Raw genomic sequence first — 25,296 nt, 5'->3', positions numbered from 1 at the left:
CTAATCTACTTAAGACCCTAAACCTATGTAAATTGTAAGGCTTATAGAGTAAGTCCTAATTCTCTAAAAAGATCCCCTCATTTCACAGATGAGGAAACCAGAAAAGTTAATTTCTTTAGCAAATTTTATTTAGTGATTAAGGTTCAGATTTGGCCTTAGTACATATTTAAATGTGAAGAGTATCACATTTTGTAAATAAAATTATAATTCATCCATACACAACTATTTTATATAGGTATCAACATTTACCTGCCTCAAGGGCACAATTATAACTCCAGAGACCATGTCCAATACAAAGTCTTTTAAGTAGCTAGACCTATTCATACTAATGTCTAATAAAAGCCATTTCTCTTTAATTTCCACAGAACTTTCAGTTTGGGGCTAATTCACTGGTTTAGAACATTAGCAGAACGTAAGCTTAGCAGTTGGCTTCCACTCAAGGAAAATATTTCCAAGGCATGGGTGTAAAAAGTTTACTGCCCTTTCAGTCCAAAAAATAATCTCAAAGGAAATAAACTACAATTTTCTAAACATACATTCAATAGTACTAAAATAGTTGTCAATTCTGTAAACTGAACTATTTTTTCATGTAATATTTTAAATTTCTATATACCACTTGTAGTGTTTAAAATTCTAGGCATGGTCCCTACTTGATAGATGTGTTATGAAACTGCAACCTACAATTTGTAGAACTTGGAGAATTCATAAAGAAATTAGACCAATGAAGGAAGGATCAGTTTTGGAATCTGCTATGAGGAAATTTGATGTGAATGTAACTCTAAGGGTAGTTTTAGCACAGACCTCAATTACATTAAGTGATAATAAACAGAAACCAATAAGCAACTATGCTCTGTAAACTCCTGAATTCCAAGTAAAAAGGAAATGGTGATAGCTCTAAAATGAAGCTCAAGAAAGATTTTCTAACTATAGTGGGATTCTGGGATCCCCTACTCAAGATTCTTCTCCAGATGTTTCTAAAATGGAGAAGCTGTTGGGTTTTTGGTGGGGATGGGCAGTGTAAGGAGACAGTAAAGATACCCAGGATACTTGAATGACACTTGGGATACAACTAATTGCCCTTCCTTTCCTCCAGGGTTTTGGAGCATAAAGCCATTTTGCTGAGGAAAGGGGAGAGAAGAATCACAGTCCTGTGAAGGAGAGTCCCTTCCTCTTACCCATGCAATGGCCATGATTCCAAAAGACAGACCAAACTTTTACCAAGTAAGCAGGTTGCCAGGAACAATTCCAGAAATGAGATTCCTATATAAAGACCAAAAAAAATACAGCAATCTAGCATATATATGCAAAATAATATCCAAAGATACACTGTTTTCATCAGTCAACCTTTATGAATGCTAACACATTCAGTCTTTTCATTTTTCCTTATCACTAGGTTTAAAAAAAAATACAGTTAATCATTAACTTATTTGAAGTTTTAACAGAAGGGCAAGTACCTAGATTTCTTTCTGGTCTTCGTAACATATGGTACACAGTTTCATTCTTAGATAATACTGTTGTGTGTCAAATGTATGATAACACGTTCACTGAAACAGGGATTACTGACTCTATAGACCAACTGCAGCACCTTTAAAAGGCATTTATCTATGGTTAAGAGTTGGGCATTTGGGGTTTGAAACACAGCTTCCTATAATTTAGGGCTGTGACTTCTCCACCCTCCCAAAAAAGATGGATGCATAAAACACTTTCGTCTGAAGTCTACAAAAATATAAATATAATTTTAGAGCTGCAAAAGGACCTTAGTGATAATCTAGGCAGACTGCTCCCCTAATTTTCTAATGAGGTAATTGAAGCCCTCACTCACAGAAATAAATAATCCACCTCAGGTCTTTTGCTATGTTAAGTGCGGTGAACTTTCCCCTCCTGCGTCTTTGTATGTGTCAGATATTTGGTCTGAGCTCTTGAAAGGATTAGTTTCCTTTGAGAAGAAACTGATTCTGCCTATCTACTATGCTATACTTTTATCCTACATCTTTTAAAATAATACAAAAGCAGTATGTTAATCTTTGACTTAAAATGGCATATCAACAAACCTGGGATATATTGCAACCATTTTATTAATATGATGGGCTGGGATATATCTTTTAACAGGAGTACTGACCGACTACCATGAATGTATTTCGATACTCTGCTCCTGTATCATACATGATTCAGTCAAATCACGTGTGAATTACTGTCACCTCCACACGTATAAAACGTTTACATTTCATTGTCTGATAGAACAGCACACACCCATGCACCTCTTCTTTCTGGTTTAAATTCATGTAAAGATGCTCACATAAAATGGATTTTTCACTAATCAAGGACTTCATAATATATGAACTTTTCATTACACTACTTCCACTCTGTCTGTTTTCTTTTTTTTAATTGAAGGGAGGATTAAGAAAGCAATGCTGTGGTACACAAAGACCTTCTTACAAGGTCCTCTTCTGGAGAAATGTTTGCGAACACAGTTATAGTCTTATAATGACTGTAATCAAGACCATCCCACAAGGACAGGAAGGTACATTCACTCTCCTGGAGAGTTTCTGATCTTATTAACAATATTATGACTGGGGGGAGATAGTATAAAGACAGCCCAGCAGAAGACTCTCCCAGAGAGATATTTTGAACTTATTTCAATCCTATAATGACTGTCATGAAGATGACATGATAATTGAATTCGTTTTGCTGAAGGAGTTTGTGTCTAGAAAGACACGCTCAATAATGTTATTAAATGCTGTTATAATTACGTTCTGTGAAACTATCAGAGGTCACAAAAGCAGAAAAATGTATCACTGTAACAAAGAGTAAGGAAACACTTTTGAAGAATAAACACTTAACACGTAGTATTTTTAAATGGTATCTAATAAATTTTCATGTCAAATTTTTAACTAAAGATATAAAACTTTTAAATGGCAACTAATAAATCTTCATGTCAAGTCTTTTGACAAAATCCACAAATCGATTATAAAAATTGAACAATCATAAATGTCTTATGTATAAAGTTTGAAGGGAAAATTTAAATGTCTACATTATTCTGTTTAATTCTTGAGGAATTTTAGTTGCTGCTGAGGTGCAGTCAATACATTGCTAAAATAATTCAGTTATGAAAATGGTATCACAGTTAAGGTTTGGCATAGCAGCATCCCAGCAGTCTTCAGTCATCCACAAAGGTCAGCCGTCCAGGCCCTTCATTCTTCATCCATCTCCTGTATCTTTTCCATCTAGGGTCATTTGCCAGTCTTTTCTTTAGTTCCTCTTCTTGCTCTTGTTTGTAGACCTATAAGTATAAATAACATGAACTGACTTGACAATCCGAAGAGAAATGTTTTCATTAGCTTTATGGCAGGTTTCCCTGATGCTGGGACCGGTTGAGGGCAAAAGGAGAAGAGGGCGGCAGGGGATGAGAAGGCTGGATAGCATCACTGACTCAATGGACATGAACTTGGGCAAACTCCGGGAGATGGTGAAGGACAGGGAGGCCTGGTGTGCTGCAGTCCATGGGGTGCAAAGAGTTGGACACAACGACTAAACAAGGACAGCATGTTTATATGTTTCAAATATAATTTTAGGTAAAAGTTTCCAATGAATGTATTGGTTTGTCTTCTGAAGACCATGCACCAAAAAATACTAAGCAATTAAGCACTTTAACATTCAGTATTAAACTAAAAAATAAAAAAAGAACAACTCATGTAAGAACTAGTGTTTTTTTCTACTGATTTCTATAACCTGGAAATGTATTCTTTTCTTCCTTGAAATTATATGTAAGGTGAGTTTAAAGGGTTTAAACATTTCTTCTCTACAACTAACATCCAATATTAAAGAATCAACACAAATTTTCTTAACATGGTACTCAGTAAATTTAACAGATAACTTTAAGTATATGTTGATCCTAACCAAGGAACAAAGTGACCTTATAAATACTTCTGTCTCCAAACTGAACTTACAACTTCTTTCATCTTCAAAGATAATTATTGGTTTTTCAAACTATTTTTAAAGTTCCCAAAGAAGGTTAAATAAACCACAGAGGTTAAAAACAAAGAATATCTTTCATTTCTATAATCTTTAGTAGATGTCAATTAAAGTTAAATGGACAAGTTTTCATAACCAATTTCACAGCCATATCAAATTTTAGAAAGCTATTACATTACTTCCAAATTTCAGGAAGTAATGCCTACGATAATTTCACATAATACCATAATTCAGCGCAGGACAGCACTCCACGACAGTTTATTGCATAGCGGGCTGCTTACACTACTTGAAAGTGAAACCGTTTCATATATTGATTGGGTCAGCCGTAAAATTAGTTCAGGTTTTCCATACGATGTTACGATCAAAGTTTAGTTAGTGCAATTAACAGAAAATGGTGACATCCTTGCAAACATACCTTCTTTCCCAGTGCAATTTAACATAACAAATTAGACCATTCTTTAAATGTTTAGCTTTAGTAAATTAAAGTATTTGAAGTTCATCTTTTAAAAGGACAAATTTACAGGTTAAAAACTCACTAGTTTTACTGTCTAGTTATATTGTTATAACTACTGGTTATATTGTCAACAAAAGATCTTTATCCATACTGAACTCTTCCATTTCAGAAATTAGAGCACACTTCTGTGATCCTTTAGTTTTAAGTTGGTAATGAAGATAACAGTAAAAATCACAGCAGAGTCATTACTCACCTCATAATTTTCCTTTATCCAAAGCTCCCGTTTAAGAAAAGTTTCTTTCTGATGATCTTCTAGACTATCAAACTGAGACTTTGACATCTTCATAGATTTACGTATGATATACAGTCTTTCTTCTTCCCCGTATTCTTTGCCTTTGATGTTAAAATTATAGATCCATCGGCAATACCACACTATATACGAGCACAGGTGAAAAGGAGCTAAGAGAATCTGAAACAGGAGAAGGTCACGGATCTGGGGCTTCTGATAGCCTCCCTTTATATCTATTTTACTTTTTATAATGTTCTTTATGATGCTCTCCTCCTCGTCACGAACTTCCTCTTTGGACTTTTTGTTTCTACCCTTCTCTTTGGCTTTTCTCAGTAACCCCTGCTGCTTGGCGATCTCCATGGCTTGGATACGGTACTTGGGCACCGTGGCCAGGTAGCTGATCGTCTTGTCATAGCTATTCCACCAGCTGAAAAACTAGAATATTTAACAAAGAAAAACGGGTCACTTTTATTACCAAAATTCATCTTGGTGAACACAATCCTGCCCACAAAAAACCCAGTTTGATTAAAAACAGGAACGTCAAAGATCTTACTCTGTAGGTTAAAGATACAGTTGAATAATAGCTGTGTGGACATGGGAATCTTCAGGACTGACAAGTCAGATAAGTCATCAGCTGAGCCAAAAAGCCACTGATTCTCCACAGGAGACACCCAAGATCAGAGGATGGCTCAGGGGAATCACACTGTACCTGCTGATCCCACATCTTTACCATCCGACTCCTCCTTAGATCGCAGTTAAGAAATCTCTCTTCTTTCTTTAAAGTTGTAATCTACTTACTGGAGGAGTCAAAAGGCAAAACGACGTGGTAAGGAGTTTCTTTCAAACAATCACAGGGTATAGACTCAGGCAATGATATTTATCTATTTCCTAAACCATCTGTACATACCACAGTAATGTTCATCATATTATGAACTGAAAGATTCAAGTATGTTTGAATCTTTACTTATTTGGGCAGGAAAACATTAAATTATTTCTTAAATATATTCAACCACAAAGGATTTTATTATCGGAAAAAGTCCCACTCCTCATATAGTACCTCCACACATTCAGCTATTTTACTGAATAAATACAGCAATTATACCAGTATCCTAAAATATTATAGAAGCAATCTATTAATAGCAAAAAAAAAAGTGATTAGAGTATTATGTTATCTAAAACAGAAAAGTAAAATTGCCCTTCCTCTCCCTGTTGAAAAGGCAATACTACAAAAGCTGAAACATTTAAAATATACAATCTTGGTTTCAGTCGGAATTCTTTTGTCATAGAAATTGAATTTCATTTCTGGGAATTATGGAGAAGTAATTTTGAAACTAGCAAATTGCTTCATTCCAGTCACTTAAGTTTTTTTTCCCCCTCTAGAGGAGGATATGATAGGTATGGTTAGTTTAGGAATTATAGTAGGGAATACTCATTTCAGGCTGAACTTATATTTCTGTGATATATTAAAACAACATAAAATTACTGTAGCACTGTTACTCTATTTCAGGGGTTTTTAAACTGGAGCAGTAGTGCCCTTAGCTGTCATGTGGCAATGTGTGAGATTTTTCTTTGTTACAATGGTGGCAAGCACTACACCCCTGGCATTTGGTAGGCAGATGCCAGGACTTGTTAGGCCGTATTAAGGAATTTGGATTTTTCCCCAAGTTTAATGGGAAATCATTGAAAAGTCCTATGAAAGTACAGTTTGGTCCTTGAACCAACACGAGGGGGCCCCATCCTCTGCAAAATCTGCATGTAACTCATAGCTGGCCCTCCATAGGTGCCAACTGTACACAGACATGGTTCCTCCCTATCCTCCAATTCAACCAACCTCAACTGTGTGGTACTGTAATGCAGGACCGCAACTGGTGAAAAGAATCCAAGTATAAGTGGACCCAGTATAATTCAAACCCACGCTGTTCAAGGGTCACCAGTAAATCACCAGTTGACATTCACTCTGGCTGTTATATGGAAAATATAGAGTGGGCAATGCAAGGAGATCCAACCAGTCCATTCTGAAGGAGATCAGCCCTGGGATTTCTTTGAAAGGAATGATACTAAAGCTGAAACTCCAGTACTTTGGCCACCTCATGTGACGAGCTGACTCACTGGAAAAGACTCTGGTGCTGGCAGGGATTGGGGGCAGGAGGAGAAGGGGACGACAAAGGATGAGATGGCTGGATGGCATCACTGACTCGATGGACGTGAGTCTGAGTGAACTCCGGGAGTTGGTGATGGACAGGGAGGCCTGGCGTGCTGCGATTCATGGGGTCGCAAAGAGTCGGAAACAACTGAGCGGCTGAACTGAACTGAACTGAATGAGGAAGAGATCTGGGTTTTTTGTTTGGTAATTAGTTTTAGTAGTTATATAATGACATGCACAATTTCTTAGATTTCCTGCCATCAAAGATTCCAATACTATCCACTGATTAAATATTTTTCTAACATAAAAAATTAATCTGAAATGGAAGTGAAACTGCACAAAAGCATACTTCTAGTTCAGTTTTAATGACCAGCACTAGGCAATGTGCACTCCTTCACACGCACATGGATACATACATCCATCAATACACACCTGAAATACTGAAATGGCGCACACGCTGACCAAAACCACAACTCTCACGTCCACTTTGGGGGCTAAGCGCCTGCTGTAGTAGTGGTAGTAGTGCCTGTAGTACTCCTCTGGGTGATCCAGCATGTAATCATAATCTTTTCGAGTTTCTTCATCCTAAAAGTAAAAATAACAAGACACCCAGTCTCATATGACAGCTCATTAAGTGGCCTCAGTTAATAATCTGTTGAAGTCAAACCTAGAATTTTATAATTATATAGTGAATCTGAGTAAAAGGACAAACTGTCCAAAAATTTTTCCATAATTCCTCAAAGGCACACACAAATTTGTTTCCAGAACTTTAATATCAGGTATAAAGCAAAATTTAAATTCTTCCTCAAATTCCTGAGTACGATTAGGCCTCCTGGAAAAAATAAAAACACTTCAATAGCAATGAACTATGCTTATTTTAGCCAGTGCTGTGGTGCTAATAAGGATATAGATTTGTCCTTATACTTTTAAGAGCATGCTGACACCTACTCTCAGTCACTGTTGATAGAAAAAAGAATGTTTATTTCTGTTGCATATATTCACAATCATTTCCCAGCCTTGTATAGGAGGTTTTCGTCTGAAAGATTAAGATAACAAAAAAATAGACAAAACCAGTCTATGCCCTCAAAACTGAATTATGTTCATCTCAAGGAAACACTGAAACATTGATGGAGTAGAATGGTCAAAATCTACCTCTGTGACTTTAGGCAAAAATTTTAGCCTCTCTGAGCCTCACTCTTCTCCACTTGTAAAACAGAGATATTAATAGCTCCCCTACTAATTTTACAGGGCTGTTTTGGATATCAAATGACATATATCATACAAAAACATGTTAAAAATATGTACTCCTTTACTATCATAACACGTTTTCACAGCCCAGTTCATAATAAAGTAATATATAGCTCTTTCTTAATTGTGTAAACATGCTGAAAAAATTATAGCCTTCTGAAATGCTGCTCAAATGTTTACAAATAAACATTTTTAAAAACCTTCTGTAATTTTAATCAGTTTGTAACGGGTACAAATGCCAATCTTTTACTGAGTTACATAGGTTAAAAAGCTATTAAATTATGATTTGCTTTTTTTTAATCCCACAAAAACCTGTTTTTCAGCGTGTCTTGTTTCCAGAAAAAATGTTAAACACTAAAGCCACAGCAAATTCTTTTATCTGTAAGTGAGTACAACAGAAACCATTATGAAAACAAAAATCTTTTTTAAACCTAGAGGATTTCTATGATAAATTAATTATTCAACATTCATAAAGCTGCAGATTATTAGCAAAACCATTTCAAAATCTACGTTTAGTTCTTTGCAACCACAGAGGCACTTGGATCTGTTCAAGGCCTCCTCCTGAGTCCTCCAATATGCAGTTTCTTAGATTTAAAATAAAAAGTTTGCTAATGACAAAATCTTTCCTGTACCCATTAAAATCATTATATATTTCCTATGAAGAATTCTGAATCTGGAAAAAAAAGAACTCTGAATTTGAATGAGCATACTCTCGGTAGCAGTTCTTACATTCATTACATTCAAAATATTTTTTATCTCTGATTAGAATTTGAAGCTAGATGAACTAGTATCTAGTATAATTAGATGTAAATATATTTAAAGTCTATTCCATGGCACTATATGGACAGCCGACATGAGAATCATCTGTTATTTAAGGAAAGCTGAGCTCAGTGAATTTTCAAATTCACTTCTTGAACATTCTCTTTCATCAGAAAAGATTTCCTCAGGAGTTCCCTGGTGGCCTAGTGATTCTATGCCAGGCTTTCACTGCGACCGCCCAGGTCCAACCCCTTGTCAGGGAGCTGAGACCCTGCGAGCCGCGCGCCACACGCCTCAGCTGTCACCCCATTACTCCTCTGTAAGCCCCCACCGTATTCTAGGGCTTCTAACCCAAAGCGGGTAAAGCGTTACAGGCCATACAGACGGCTCTGAAGACCAAAGCCCATCTCATGTACCTCATGTTGAGTACTTCAGGACACCTTTTGAGAATTTTCCCATCCTCCCTCCTTTTTTTTTGCTTTTTGGACTAATTTTATAGGTAATCCTGTTTCTGGCCTGAAATTATTGCCTTTTAAACTCAGCCTCCCAGCCTTGGCAGATGCTTTTTGAAATGTATTTGTTCAAACACGATTCTTCTCCTTGCTCCAACTAGATGAAAAGTTCTGAAACTAACTGCCCCTGAGGTGAGGCTCCTACAGTCCTCCAGCATCCTTATCTCGGCAGAGCCCTCAGCCTGGACTGTCTGCACTCCCCCTGGCTGCAGCATCCAGCGAGATCTGAGTGCCACTGAAATGTGCTCTGTGGATACCTTGCGTCTGGTGGCCATGCTCTTGTCTTTGTTCTCTTATCTTAGTAAAGGTCATAATCCATGGAATGCAGATATCCTCCTTTAAGCAATTCGCCCGTGTCTTACCCCTGAGTCACTATCTTCTCACTGGTCCCTAGATCTGTGACTTCATCAAGCCCAGAGCTTCATCAACAGGATGGTCATCTAATGCTCCAGCACCAGCAACTTCAAAATTTATACCTTATGTCTGGCCTCTCTACTGTCACCAGAGCCTGTGGGGTCATTGAGGTCCCCCTGTAATGAGTCCTCAAACTACCTCATCCCTGTGAATGGTTTCAGGGTCAAGCCTGACTTCTCTTAGAGTGGTTTTCTTTTCCTTGGGGCCCGTAACTTCATGACCCTGTTTTGGTCATGATTAGAGACAAGAAGGCCTGCGTTCCTCTTGTTATAGCATTTATTCAGCCACAATCTTCTTTCTTTACTGGGTTTATAGCTTTCTCTCCAGAATGAAGAAAATGGATTTTAAGCTGAGCCATGCCTAATACACTTTACAAGGCTGTTTCAAGGTTGGCACAAATTGAAGAGTTAGGGAGTCTCAACAATCTAAGTCAAAGTCCTACTCTTCAGTAACCTACTAAGTTTAGAATCAACCTAATAAGAACACAGGACACCAGGAATATTAGGAAAAAAGAAACGACAGACTGGGACCCAATTAAAGAGTTTCATGTCCATTCTTATTTTAATATCATGTATCTACTTTTTCTCCTACCCATCTTGGGACCTAAGAAGACTCACTGTTTGTTCGTTTGTTATTTCCAGTGCTTCCCAGTGGCTAGTAAGGTAAGTTCAGTTTTCCCTGGCATGCAACAAGGCCTCCATAACTGGCCTAAATTTACCTACTTAGTAACATCTCATCGCTCTCTCTTCTTTTGCCTACAGCAAACATGAAATAGCAACTTCTGGAATTTGGTGTGTTCTTCTTAAGTATAACACGCTCTTTTATATCTATGTCTGAACAGATAATTCACTTTAATTCAAATGCGCTTTCCTTTTATCCAACCTCATGAGCTTCCATTAACCCTTAGGACGTAAACAATAGTAGACAGATTCAGACCACTCTTACTACACTTATTACCTATTTATTATAGCACTTATCACATTGTAATCATCAGGGGTTTTTTCTTTGCCTTGAATGAGAACTTCTAGAAGGCAGGTAGGGTGATCCATTAATCTCTGTATATCCAAGGCCTAGCACAGTGCCTGGCATTCAATAAATATCATTTCAAAACTGAATGAAATTTTGTAAAGGCTCTCCCTCACTGCAGACATCTCCCCAGCCACCCAGGTCTCCACCTCACCATGAAGGTAGGATGGGTTATCACAAAAACCTGGGCTTGGCAGAAATGACTGCTTGATTTTATAGCTTATGAAGATATGCTAATGTGGCTATAAGAGCTTAAACCTTAAAACAGTATAATATCTTACCTTTCAATAAGGTAGTACTTTTTCTTTCAGCAATTTTGTGGATCTTAAAGTCCCAGGGTCTGGAGATTCCAGCTTCTTTCCAAAGCCAAAACCTTTATACTTGTTTCTTCCTCCTCTCTGTCCTGAGCCTTGACAAGCAGGGCAATAAGCTCCTTGTCTCTAATCTCTACAGGAAAAAATGGCGCTTCTGCTGATGTTCACTCCACTCCCAATCCTCTTGGGCATATGCAGGAGGACTGGAACATAACCACCAATATCTAGATCAAAAGTGAATAAGAGGAAACCCACAAGCAAAGAAAGCACTGAATCCTTCCTTCTCTTGTGAAAATGATCATTCCCCCCTCCCCAGAGGCAAAAATATATTATGTTCTTGTCCTTGAAAGAAATAATCAATTGTTTGATCTCAACAGATGTAAACTGCAATAATTTGATATTGCAACCAGTTTCATATTAAAAATTTTTGATTACACAAATAATAGAAACCATTTAGGATGGTAAAGGCCAAGAATCAATAATATATGAAAATACAGTAATAGTTTGTTCTTAAAAATATATATATTCATCCTATTTTTGAAAGAAATTTACACACAAATGATCCTTTAAAAAAAACACCTGATTTTTCTTCCAGACTATTACATCCTACTAAAGAGGAAGAAAGTTAACTGTTCTGAGTTTCCATTTCTCTTCCTGTTCCCTGTCCAGCAGCCTCAGGCAACTATCCTCTTAAACATCTTCTTTTCTCAGTCTGCATGCGCTCACAGCAACTTTCACCATTTGCAGTATCACTCTATACCACGTCAGAGTGACACTCAGATCTGTTTTTCCTGCTCCTCTTATTTTGAGATATCTCCTGAACATTTCCTAAATGTAACATAAATATCTCACGTTAACATAGTCGCAATCCAGATCTGTTTCTGTGTTTCAGTTTGTTAACCAACTATTTGGTTACCTGAGCTTAAAAAAACCTTAGTTATTTTCCGCTCAGCAAATAGTTATGCAAGGCATTTAAGCCATCTGCTGAACACAAAGGGGGATAAAAAGACAAACAAAAGTCCTGGCCTCAAGGGCTCCCGCATGTACAGGAAGAATCTAGCAAGCAAGAAAAGCCGTGGACTAAGCACTGACTTCTCTGCCTGAGACCACTGGTAATAGGGTTCACAGAAGGCATGAAATGGGTGCTCAATCTTGAAAAGCAAATAAGATGCAGCAAAATCTGTTCCAGGCAAAGGGAGCAGCAAGTGTTAAGGTACAGAAGCAGAGTGGATAGAATAGATTTGGTGGAGCTTAGGCACACGGGAAGTTTAGGGAAGAAAGGAGGAGCAGATGCGGCCAGGAAGACAGGTTCGACAAGAACTGCAGGGGCTCGTACACGCCAGGCTCAAGTGTTAGAGTGTGAACTGTCTGTGCTATTCGAACATAAAGTGGCTTTCAAGTATGAGACTAACAGCACTGTAAGTGTGTATTTTTGGAAGATAACTCTGACAGTATTATAAAGAATGGAATGAGGGAAAAACAGATTTCAGAGACTAAGAAGTAGAAAAAAATAAGACTTCTAGTTATTAAAGAGGTACAGGAATCAATCATGTTGAGAACAGTGATGTTTCTAATTATAGTCACTCTGTGAACCATGTTATTCTAAGAATAAAGGAAGAGGGCATCAAGCGTGGAGAAGGTGCAGGGGGAAACTGTGGAAGATTTTGAAATGGGACAGCTTTTCAATGCTTGGGGTCTCCAGGGATTACCTATTCCTGTAGGAGGGGCATGCTTTTATTTATTTTTGAAAAGTCTGCTTTAACTTTGTAGGAAAAAAATTAACTTGTGGAAAACTGGGGGTAATGCAATAATTCTTTTTCACACAAAGACAAACTGTGTCCAGTAGAATTAAGAGAACTGATGACTGCCTTGTCATACTGATCAGTATTACAGGCATTTCAGCACTCCTTGTCTTGACTGTAAAGGGTGTGACACTTTTTCTCTTGGGGCTCATCTGGTAAAGAAACCGCCTGCAATGCAGGAGACCTGGGTTCCAACCGGGGGTTGGAAAGATCCCCTGGAGAAGAGAATGGCTACCCACTCCGGTATTCTGGCTTGCAGAATTTCATGGACTATTCCACGGGGTCGAAAAGAGCTGCATAAGACTGAGAGACTTTCACTTTAATATCTTATTGGTTCCTGCATTAATTGAAGAGCTAAATAAAATCTTTGACACATGTTCATTTTATATGAGAGTCATCATCTTTTAAAATTTATGCTTTTAACAAAGATAACAGAATTGGTTTCATGTTTAATTCTGGGTACCTGTGCTACAAATGAGACAATTTAAAAATATGAACCCAGAGAATGCACAAATTTCAGGACTGTCATGGATGTTGTTGAGTTTCAACAGGAAGAGCTTAGAAAATAAAAAGGAAAGAGTACCCAAAGGATAAGACTCTAAGGAAATGCAATGTTTAAGGTGAAGGCAGAGGAAAAAGAAGGCCATACAGACTGAAAGAAATGGCTAGAAAGCTCAGAGCAAAGGGAGAGAATTACATCAAGGCAGTCAAGGGACAGCAGCTTAAAGAACTACTTGGTGGCCATCTGATGCCACAAATAGTTCCAAAAGGGAGAGCAGCCCTCTGATCTGAGGCTTAGCCATCACTATTCACCTTGGGAAGAACAGTTCCAGGATGTGTGCTGATGCACACGTCAGTCTGTGACAGTTTGAATGATGGGGTATAAGCAAGTAAGGACAGCCATTGGTGAAGAAAGCAGAAAAATGTGGCCATAGTTTCAAGGAATGAGAGATGAACCAGTTAAGAGATTCCCAAGTTATCAAAGAGGAATGGTGAGATTCCAGAAGACTAAGGTGGAAGTAAAATGAGTTCAGTCAAGAAAAGCTTCCTCCCTTCCCCAATCCATCCTCAATCTTGTTCCCAGAACCTTCCTTCTGAAACAGACATCAGACTTGTGTTACTTATCCTACTTTCAAACATCTGGTAACTCGCCAATACATAAAGTTCAACACACCTGAACAGTTTAAAGGGGCCACCCCAAACTACTTCCAGTCTCCTGAAACATTCCCCCTACCATGCACCGGAGAGGCTTCTAACCTAGAAACAGTAGATCCCCTACAATCTCTAAAAGTACACTACGGGTCTTTGTGCTGTGAATATCTCAAAATATTCTGTTTACCTATGATAAACCTACACAAGCAAAATTAACATGTCAAGTGCTTAGTTTCTGCCTAGAATTACATCAACTAGTTTTTGTGTTATTCAAAAGCTCTGATGGGTTGTTGATAACATCATGTGTCAGGGAGTCACAGCACTAGAATTAAACACATCTGGTATTTAATCAACCTTGGCCATAAGCAGGGAGTAATAGCTGGGAGGGATTGGGGGCAGGAGGAGAAGGGGACAACAGAGGATGAGATGGCTGGATGGCATCACTGACTCCATGGACATGAGTCTGAGTCAACTCCAGGAGTTGGTGATGGACAGGGAGGCCTGGCGTGCTGCGATTCACGGGGTCGCAAAGAGTCCGACACGACTGAGCGACTGAACTGAACTGAGTAGGTGACATTAAGGGATGAGTGAAAAGTAAACAACACTTATGGGTTTAGAGCAGAAATAGCAAATGCGGCACGAAAGGTACCACATCCTTCTGGCCAGTGGCAGAACCGTCCAACACGTCATCTTTCCCACTAAACCCAGAAAGTGAAAGTGAAGTTGCCAGTCATGTCCGACTCTTAGCGACCCCGTAGACTGTAGCCCACCAGGCTCCTCCGTCCATGGGATTCTCCAGGCAAGAGTACTGGAGTGGGTTAAAGGGCCCCCAAATTTATAAGTGTTACATGGAGTTGTGACCAATCAGAGTTTGTATGAAATGAAAACTATCTGCTATCAAGCTTACTTAACGGCTGTTTATCAGCATCACAACTGTAATACAAATTCACATCATTTCTATTATTTTTATGGATACACATTTATTATGAATGTCTGATTAAAATGTGGATCAATGCTGAAAAAGAAAAAATAATAACACCAATAGGATAGTAATACCAATAAGTGCGGCTAATTTTCTTCCTCCAAAACAGAGTCCCTGGGAAAAGCATAAAAGTGATGGTACATCTCACTGCTGGAACAAGCCCTGCACACTCACAACTCCATGTTTTCGTTGATCGAGAATTTTCTCTACCAGAAATGTCCCTTCACAGTCAACCGTGGTGACTGTTCTAGATCCAGATCAAAGAGTACATTCTTCTCCAGTGCTCCAAGAAGAAATAATTGTGCCCTCTCAGTGTTGCAATATAATCTACACAACTTAAATTATATAACTTGAACAAATAGTAACTGAACAATAAGCATGTGTCTCCTTACTATACTGGAAGCTTAAAGGCAGGAACTGTGCCTTTTTCATTGCTATGGTCTCCTCCTTCAGAACTTACGTCAGTACCGGCTAGGAGACAGGGTTGATTAAGAGAATAGACAAAGGGAGAACAATAAACAGCGACATAACGGGGCAGGAAGTTCAGAACGCCCCTGCTGCCAAACCATTCTTAACTGCGAAAGTCCTGCCACATCAACCAGACCGATAAAGAGAAACTGAAGTGTTCCTGTGACTTCCCTGCCAAGACAAGGCTGAAGCAGAAGGTACTCTCTACACATCCCTTCAACGTATCAGATAACCTGCACGCCAGCAATACCTCCACGGCCTTTTCTGTGTTCTTCTCTTGTGATCTTACAAAATGCTATCAAACTCTACCACTGTCTACCAACGACAGGTTTTATAAGTGCATCCTTCCTTACTGCCTGTTTCCTCACCTGCTTACTTCTATGCCAGCCTTCTCATTTTATCTAGCTCATCCAATTCTTAGGTATACACAGAATTAATGTTCCCACTTTAAAACCCTGAGAAAATAATTTCTCCTTAAAAATAGAAATGTGATTTTTCTCTCACATAGGAATTTTTCATTCATACCTATCCAATTTATTTTATCTGTACCACTCTTTCAAACTACAGTTAACTTGGGGTAAAATGTCAAAGTAGGCTTCATATACCCGTGTCAAAACACCAGAAGTCCACTTTCAACTGTCATCCTATCCGAATCTATCTCCAGATGGGAGCATGTATTCAACAAACTTTCATTATCTATGTGCCAGACACTGTGCTAGTTGCCGCAGATATATATGCAAAAATAAGGTTTAGTGGAGAGGGGAGATGGGCTACTCAGCATTTGCAGTGCAGTGTGATAAGTGCTATATCCACATAAAAAGATCCAATGTTGACACAGTGAGAGTCTGTTTACTTAACTTCCAAAGTCCATGAGTCCCCTGAATCCCCAGTAGTCAAACACACTAAATAGTTACTTCATCATCCTAACTCATGTTATGAAACAAATATAAAGCAGCGTGTGAAATCACAATGGTTTCAAGCCCTGCTGAGATCTGGAAGTTTAAGTTATTTGAGAACATGAACTAAGCATGACTTGGTAAAAGCATCTGGCAAGTTCCCTTTGCCCTCCATTATTACCATCTTTTTTCTGTTGTTTTTTTTTTTCCCATTCTGTCTATTCACAGGAAGAATCTCTGTTGCTATAAAAACAATGACCAATTGTGATAATATCTCCTTGTCTGACCAACTACATTTAAATCACATTAGTATCACTTTTTTAAACAATCTCCATCTAAAAAAACTCTCTCAAAGAGGTGTTTATTCAACCAAAACTAACTTCAGAGTCATAAACCCACTATACCTTACACAAATATAATTCTCATTTTGGTGAGTCAGAGATGCTTGGTTGTTACAAGTTTTAATGGAACACCACTGTAAGGTTACAATGAGGATATAATATAGCTTCTTATTTATGCTCAAAAAAAATTTAGAGGCTTGAACACACCAAGAATAAGAAATTAGGGAGGTTATCAAAAAATTATGGGGGAGAGAAAAAAAAAGGCTCCTGGCTCCAGTGAATTTACAACTGAGTTATTTTGGATTTCACAAAAGAAACAATTTCTGTCACATACTATTCCAGAGATGGAATCTACCTGAGCACTCTACAAAGGAAATACAGAATCAACTTTTCCCGCTATATGCCGGCAATAACTGAACATGGCTGTGAAGAGAACACAGTCTTCCCAAGGCCCTACCAAGATCCTCCCTCCTTTTCCACGCTCACAGGGTTTATTGCTAGTCTTTATGGAGAAATATATAGTGTGTATCAGAAAGACCAAATAGAAAGGAAAAGTGGTCCCAAGTCAGCAGTGCTGCCCTCATGAGGTCATATATGGAATTCCAGGCAGGTGTCTGTGGTTATCTTTACTCCAGAGCCTCTAAACTCATCAACTTCTCCCACTATTTTGTCTGACCTGCTCAAAGTAAAAGCCAGATGAACCTCTTAGCCCTCCCTCCAGGCTGTGAATATAATCCAGGTGCAACATATAACAGATTAACAGTGGTTGACACATAACAGATATCAGATATAACAGATGTAACAGCGGTTACACCTCTGTTGCCTCGGGCTTCCCAGACAGCGCAGTGGTCAAGAATCCGCCTGCCAATGCAGGAGAAGCAGGTTCAATCCCTGGGTCCGGAAGATCCCCTTGAGTAGGAAATGGCAACCCACTCCAGTATTCTTGCCTGAAAAATTCCATGGATAGAGGAGCCTGGTGGGCTACAGTTCATGGGGTCACAAAGAGTTGGACACGACTGAACATGCATGTCGTACCACACCCTGTTGCCTAGAGGGGATGACCCCAGTTGATCAGATCACTGCATTCTCCAGAAATTATATCTTCTGACAACTTTCTCACAATTCTCTGTTATGACAGCAATAAAATCAGACCACCCTATTTGTTTTTAATACCTGCTTGCACACACAGCAAGACAAAGTCCTCTTCCTCATTCCAGGAGAGGGCATCTGCAATGAAGTGTTTTTTAAAAAAAGTTTCTGGAGGTGTTCCAGTTGCAAGTGGAATCCATATCTATCTCTATAAAATTAACATGGAAGTTTTCACAGAGCTCAGCAAGGGTCTGAACTAAGTCCAGACACCCCTTTTCTCTCACAGTAATTTCCGTTCTCCTGAGTAATAATGAGTAGGGTTGGGGAAACTATAGAACACTCTCTCACTCCCTCCAGCACCACAATTCTAATTCTAGTTCCCTGTTTGGAGGCATCTGCAGCTACCACAAGCCTGTCCCAATCAAGAGGAACAGTGCACCTTTCTCCAGACATTACTCCTTTTTAACTGCCTCAACGTTCCTTGTTCTTGAGTGGACAAATTATTTCCTCGAGCTCTTCATCAGCTGGCGAATCAGTGCTAAACCTGCAGAAACACTGAGAGGCAACCGTGACACAGCCACCAGCTCAGCCTCTGCATTGGTCGCTTCGAGGAAACAGCAAGAACAGTCAAGAGTCCTGCGGGCTCCCCCACCCCTACCCCCCGGCCAGATTTTCTGTACCGTCTCTCTCTCTTGGCGTTTGTTTTCAAAGTTGTTAACATTACGTTCACCCTTTTCACGCCAAATCTACCCATCTCCAACCCCAGCAGAAGGCGAGAGTTGCCGGTGTTTCTGCTGCCTCTCTTCCGGACGTTCTTCACCTGCCCAGTGCTCCCTTCTCTGCTATGAGGGCTTTGGAGGCGCAGGGGCAGGCGCTCTGGCTGCTTGTTGGACCGCTCTCTTTCCTCACTGAAGAAAACAGACTGGAGTTTCAGGTGCCGGGCTGCCTTGGATGAAGAATTTCCCCATCTTTCGGCAGTCTTTCCTTACTCACTCTTTATCCTAAATAATAGACAACCAAGCCCTCTTGGTTGCCTGTGGCCACAGCACTTTCTCAAACCCCCACCCATTCCTCAGGTGAATTGAAAACTGCAATCTCACCAATGCTGGTACGAATTTGGTGCATTTTATGGCTCTACAGTATCTGAACTGCTCTGGAAAGCAAGCCATAAACTCCTTGACTCAGAATTTTCAGCCCTAGAAATCTTATCTGGAAAGATAATTCACAGTTGAATTATACTATCCCCACTCAAAGTAGTCGTTAAAAGCAGACCATACAACAATACGAAAAACTGTGCCTCAAAAAGAAAGAAAAAATAGAAAAAAATACAGTATAACTGCAACTGCTGTTGTATTAGCATGAAGAGACCCCTGAAACAGTAACACACCAAATATGATTCGTACTTTGTGATTTCTTACAGTTTGCTTTTTGCTACAGTAGAAAACAGGATCAGACTAAATCTCCCCAACCCCATAAGTGTGTTAGTCGCTCAGTCATACGCGACTCTTTGCAACCCCATGGACTGCAGCCTACAAGGCTCCTCTGTCCCTGGGATTTTCCAGGCAAGGATATTGAAGTGGGTTGTCATTTCCTTCTCCAGGGGATCTTCCCAACCCAGGGATTGAACCTGGGTCTCCTGCATTGCAGGCAGATTCTTTACTGACTGAGCTAGGAGGGAAGCCCTCCCCATTTGCATAAGACTCAATAAACCCTTTGTTAAATAACTACAGAAATATTCACAAAATATTTCCTACTAGCAATTCTCAGAGTCTTGAAACTCAAGTCATTAAGCACCAAATTACATCTCCTATATAGGAGGTTTTCCATTGATCATTTAATCCGCAAAATAACCTTCTGCGCAGGTTTCATGGCCATAATCCTGCGTATGAAGAAACAGGTACTCTAACATATTAAGTCACTATCCAAGGTCACATGGGGGTGTCAGAGGCAAAAGTCAAACACCTGGTGTTCTCAGTGTTTTTCTAGAACCTTATGCCCAAGCTGAATGTCACAATACCATCCCCCGAAACCAAGTTTCCGTCATGTCAGATTGGGGCGGTCGCACTGTCATTGGAGATTTTCCAGTGTTCTATCACAGACCTCGGTAAGAATAATCACCCTGCTTTCCAAGTGTGAGCTGCATCTTATTAAAATGCCTTTGCATACCGAAGACAGCCACAAAAAGTAGGGGGCTAGCTACTCCCCAAGACTGAGGGGGTTCCCATCTTCGTCAATGGGCCATGTGGGCTCCCTCACTTGGGAAAGCCCGAGCATCCTAGTGATGGTAGAGGCGGTCGAGCCAGGCGCCGGAATCACAGGGAGCCTCGCTCCACCGGCCAGGTGACAACGGGGTCGCGCCGCGCGCTTCCCTGGCAGGTCCTCGCAGCCCCCAGGCTTACCTTGAGAGTCTCATAGGCGGTGGCCACCAGCAGGAAGGCCTCCTCGGCGCTCTGCGGCGTCCGTCCCGGGCCCTCCTCGCCAGGCTCGGGCCGGTAGCGGTCGGGGTGGTAGCGCCGGGCCAGCTGGCGGTAGGCCCGCGCGATCTCCGCCTTGCTGGCCGTGCGGCTCACGCCCAGCACTTCGTAGCAGTCCCGCGTGCCGCAGTAGAGTCCCTCCACCAGGGCCGCCGAGGGCCGCGCGAGCAGCAGCGCGAGCAGCAGGGGCGGCAGCAGCACTGACCAGCGTAGGTTGGCAGCCCCGGCTCCCCGGCTCGGAGCGAACGGGATCGCCATCCCGGCTGGGCCACGGCTCCGAGAGCCCAGCCGCACCCCGGCACTCCGCGTTGCGCCCTACTCGGCGGCCCGGGCTCAGCTCCACGTCAGCACGCGGCGCCTCGGCGCAGGCGCACCGGGCGCGGCGGCCGCAACCACTTCCTTCACGACCGTTGCTAGGGGAACAGGACGCCTCAGCAGCCCGGCCGCTTCCGGTAGTTCTGGAAATTTGTTCCTAGTACCAGAGAACTGGGTTTGTTCTCAGTCTGACAGACCTAAAGGATGTCTGTCTCTGAGGTGCACTTAACCAGTGTGTGCATAGCGCTCTACTGTCCCCTTCCCACGCAGTTTTTAAGGCATCACGACCTCAACGGCTGCTGGTGGTAATCTAGCTCTCATGCGGTCTGGTTTTCAACGTCAAGATGTGTACCCAGGGTTTTAAAGCCGGGTCTCGATAACCCCATTCTGCCTTTCCAAAAGTAAACTAAACTTTTAGGGATTCTAGACGTTATCTGACTTAAAGTGCATGGCCATCTTGTTCTGGGTTTCTTAGCTTCAACACTATTGACATTTCAACTGGATAATTCTTTGCCTTTTAGAGGCTGTCCTACGCATTGTAAGAGACACACTAGATGACAGTAGTTCGGATCAGTTCAGTTGCTCAGTCATGTCCGACTCTTTGCGACCCCGTGAATCGCAGCACGCCAGGGCTCCCTGTCCATCACCAACTCCCGGAGTTCACTCAGACTCACATCCATCGAGTCAGTGATGCCATCCAGCCATCTCATCCTCTGTTGTCCCTTCTCCTCCTGTCCCCAATCCCTCCCAGCATCAGGATCTTTTCCAATGAGTCAACTCTTCTTATGTGGTGGCCAAAGTACTGGAGTTTCAGCTTTAGCATCAGTCCTTCCAATGAACACCCAGGGCTGATCTCCTTCAGAATGGACTGGTTGGATCTCCTTGCAGTCCAAGGGACTCTCAAGAGTCTTCTCCAACACCACAGTTCAAAAGCATCAATTCTTCGGTGCTCAGCTTTCTTCACAGTCCAACTCTCACATCCATACATAACCACTGGAAAAACCATAACCTTGACTAGACAGATCTTTGTTGGCAAAGTAATATCTCTGCTTTTCAATATGCTATCTATATTGGTCAGAACTTTCCTTCCAGGGAGTAAGTGTCTTTTAATTTCATGGCTGCAGTCACCATCTGCAGTGATTTTGGAGCCCCCAAAAATGAAGTCTGACACTGTTTCCACTGTTTCCCCATCTATTTCCCATGAAATGATGGGACCAGATGCCATGATCTTAGTTTTCTGAATGTTGAGCTTTAAGCCAACTTTTTCACTTTCCTCTTTCACTTTCATCAAAAGGGTTTTTAGTTCCTCTTCACTTTCTGCCGTAAGGGTGGTGTCATCTGCGTATCTGAGGTTATTGATATTTCTCCCTGCAATCTTGATTCCAGCTTGTGCTTCTTCCAGTCCAGTACCACCACCCTAATCCTGACAATCAAAAATGTATCGGTGCATGGGTGCTAAATCGCTTCAGTCATGTCCGATTCTGCGACCCCATGGACTGTAGCTCTCCAGGTTCTTCTGTCCATGGGATTTTCCATGCCCTCCTCCAGGGGATCTTTCCAACCCAGGAATCAAACCCACCTCCTGCATTAGCAAGCAAATTCTTTTACCACTAGCACCACCTGGGAAGCCTCGGACATGTATCCACGTCTTCTCAAATGTGTTCTGGAGTTACAGGTGCAAGAAAAAATACAGGTCGTTCAGTTAAATTTGAATTTCAGATAAACATTTTTAGCATAATAATGTCCCAAATATTACATGGGACTGTATAACAGCATGAAGAACTTTATCTCAACAAAGTTGTTTGTATCATTCATTCAGTAAATATCCCTTGAGTCTTTACTATGAACTAGGAGAAGAATGGCACCCACTCCAGTACTCTTGCCTGGAAAATCCCATGGACGGAGGAGCCTGGTGGGCTGCAGTTCATGGGGTCGCTAAGAGTTGGACACAACTGAGCGACTTCACTTTCACTTTTCACTTTCATGCATTGGAGAAGGAAATGGCAACCCACTCCAGTGTTCTTGCCTGGAGAATCCCAGGGACGGGGGAGCCTGGTGGGCTGCTGTCTATGGGGTCACACAGAGTCGGACATGACTGAAGTGACTTAGCAGTAGCAGTAGCAGGTACTGTTGTAAGCTCTGGGGACATAGTGGTGAGAAAAGAAGACAAGGTTCTTGATCTTATGAAGCATATATTCTGGCGGAGGATAACAGACAATAAACAAGCAAATAAATAAATTTTAAGATACAATAGATTCTTTTAAGAAAAGGAAACAAGGTAAAGATAGATATATCCTCTAACATAGAACATATACTATATATGTGTATATGTATATTATATTCATATATATGTATTTTATATATATATATATACACATACATGAAAGAGAGAAAGAAGTAATGGAAACATATAGGAAAGCTGTCTACCTTAAAATTATTAGAATCAAGACAAGTGCTAGTTCAGGTCAATTATTCCAGGAGGAATTAACATCTAAACTGACTCTATTTTTAAAAATTAAATTTATTTCTTTTTAATTGAAGGATAACTGCTTTACAGTATTGTGTTGGTTTCTGCCAAACATCAACATGAATCAGCCATGGGTATACCTATGTCAGTTAGAGACATAGGTATATGAGACATACCCTATGTCAATTATTCCAGAAGGAATTAACATCAAAACTGACTCTAAAGGACAAATAGGAACTTTCCCTGGCAGTCCAGTGGTTAAGACTCCTCACTTCCACTGCTGGGGGTGCAGATTCAATCCCTGGTCAGGGAAGTAAAATGCCACATGCCGCTCAGTCCAAAAAAAAGAGAGAGAGAGAGAGAGAGCGAGAGAGAAAGATACTCACAGCCTTCATGTGTTGTGTACCACAAAAATACTCCATGATATTTTCTCCAAATAAAAATTGGCAGCATATGAAAAGGCTAGTATATCACTACTGAATGGAGTTATTTTCAGAAATACAAGTCTGGCTTAAAATTTGAAAACTCAATCAGTGGAATTTACCATACTAAAAGAGGGGGAAAGGATACACATATAATCATCTTAATAGATGCAGGAAATTTTTAAATAAAATTCAGCACTCATTCAAGATAAAAATAAATAAATAAAGGACAAATAGAGGATAATTTGAGGGGTGGGAGTAAGGGGGAAGTTTTGGGATAAGGGAGGTGGGATGTTAAGTACCAAGCAGAAAAAAGAGACAGTCAAGAAAATAACATGAAGCTTTTCAAGAAATAAAAGTCTATATGGCTGGATTAGGGGTGTAGTGGGGAATGAGGAGTGGAAGGGATGAAACTGGAGAAAGATAGATTATGAGGGGTCATTTTATTTCAGAATAAAGAAGTTGCTCTTTATCCTAAGAGCAATGTAGAGCCAGTATAGAATTTTTACTTAAAAAAAAGTGGTACCTTCAAATTTGCATTCCAGAACAATTATTCTGCCAAAGAAAATGAGCTGGGAGATGTTAGGTAGACTGTAATGAGATAGTTATCAGTCCAAGCAAGTGATGCCGCAGGAATATTTCAAGGTGGTAGCAGCAAGGATGGACAAAGAATGGAGAAAAGTGGAGACCCATTTATGAAGAAAAAATGGGCAGTTGTTGTTTTTTTTTTAATTCTGAAAGAGTGAAGAAGGGAAATGAGTCCTGATAAAACTCAGGTTTGGGAAACCAGGTGCCATTCCTGAAATCAGGAACACAGAAGGAAGGTAAACTTACAGTGTAAGACAATGCATTCATTTGAGACATGTTGTATCTGAGATGCCAGCCACATGCACGTCGGATCATGTTTCCATACTTGAAACACGTGATGATTCTTATTGAACCTTGTCTCCCATCAGACTCTTCAGCTATGCAGGTTTCCCAGTCTACTTTATGTGCGTTCCTCCTGTAGAAGCTCATTGCTACCTGCTCAGGGTTTCCTTCCAAATGGAAGGACTTCCCATGTTGCCTGGAGATAAGGGACATTGTCTAATCACAAATTTGTCCATACAGCTGTTTCCCAACTTCACCCTCAGATTAGCATTCAAATATCTTAGCACAGCCTTCAGGATTCTGTAACAATCTATTCCATCACACACTCTGCTTCTGTTCGTACTGGTCCTTCTGCCTAAAATATCATCCCTCTCCCACTTCAAGACCTTCCCACCCCCTATATCCTACCAGATCTAGCCTAAGCATTACCTCTATTTGGACTCTTCGGGTTATAGTCCCACAGCTGATTTTGAACTCCATGGTCAAGATAAAACTAACATAGCTGATTCTGAACTCCATGGTCAAGATAAAACTAACATAGGGAAGGCTCCCAGATCTTTAGCCTGTGGCTGTTACGAATGTGTTGCCTCTGCCCTAGAATACAGTATGCAGAAAACTGCATTGCCCTCTTCCCAGCTGGCTGGATATTAAACTCTGCCAACAGAGGGTGCTTGAAGCACACTGCAAGACTGGAAAAGGAAAAGAAGACCTTTTTTTTCTCTGAAAGAAAACAGATCTGTGTGCAGATGTGGTGCAAACTGTGTGGTCACCACCTTGGTGATGGCTTCTGCCATGGCTTGAATTGTGTCCTCCCCCAAAAGATAGGTTCATGTCCCAACCTCTGATACCAGGGAATATGACTTTAATTGGAAATAGGGTCTTTGCAG

General features: G+C 40.6%; 1 protein-coding gene across 1 annotated transcript; it reads right to left on the bottom strand.

The window, feature by feature from the left end:
* Nucleotides 107-20,684, bottom strand: LOC102190691 (dnaJ homolog subfamily C member 25). The gene is made up of 4 exons (XM_005684304.3): nucleotides 20,261-20,684; nucleotides 7,291-7,443; nucleotides 4,680-5,150; nucleotides 107-3,280 (listed from the first exon to the last, which is right to left on the bottom strand). Exons 1-4 carry the CDS (start codon nucleotides 20,591-20,593, stop codon nucleotides 3,158-3,160), a joined length of 1,080 nt encoding a protein of 359 aa, XP_005684361.3. The 5' UTR covers nucleotides 20,594-20,684; the 3' UTR covers nucleotides 107-3,157.

Source organism: Capra hircus, chromosome 8, assembly GCF_001704415.2.
Source record: "Capra hircus breed San Clemente chromosome 8, ASM170441v1, whole genome shotgun sequence".
NCBI lineage: Eukaryota > Metazoa > Chordata > Mammalia > Artiodactyla > Bovidae > Capra > Capra hircus.
The sequence above is the reverse complement of the archived record's forward strand: the minus strand, read 5'-3'. Positions and strand labels throughout refer to the sequence as shown.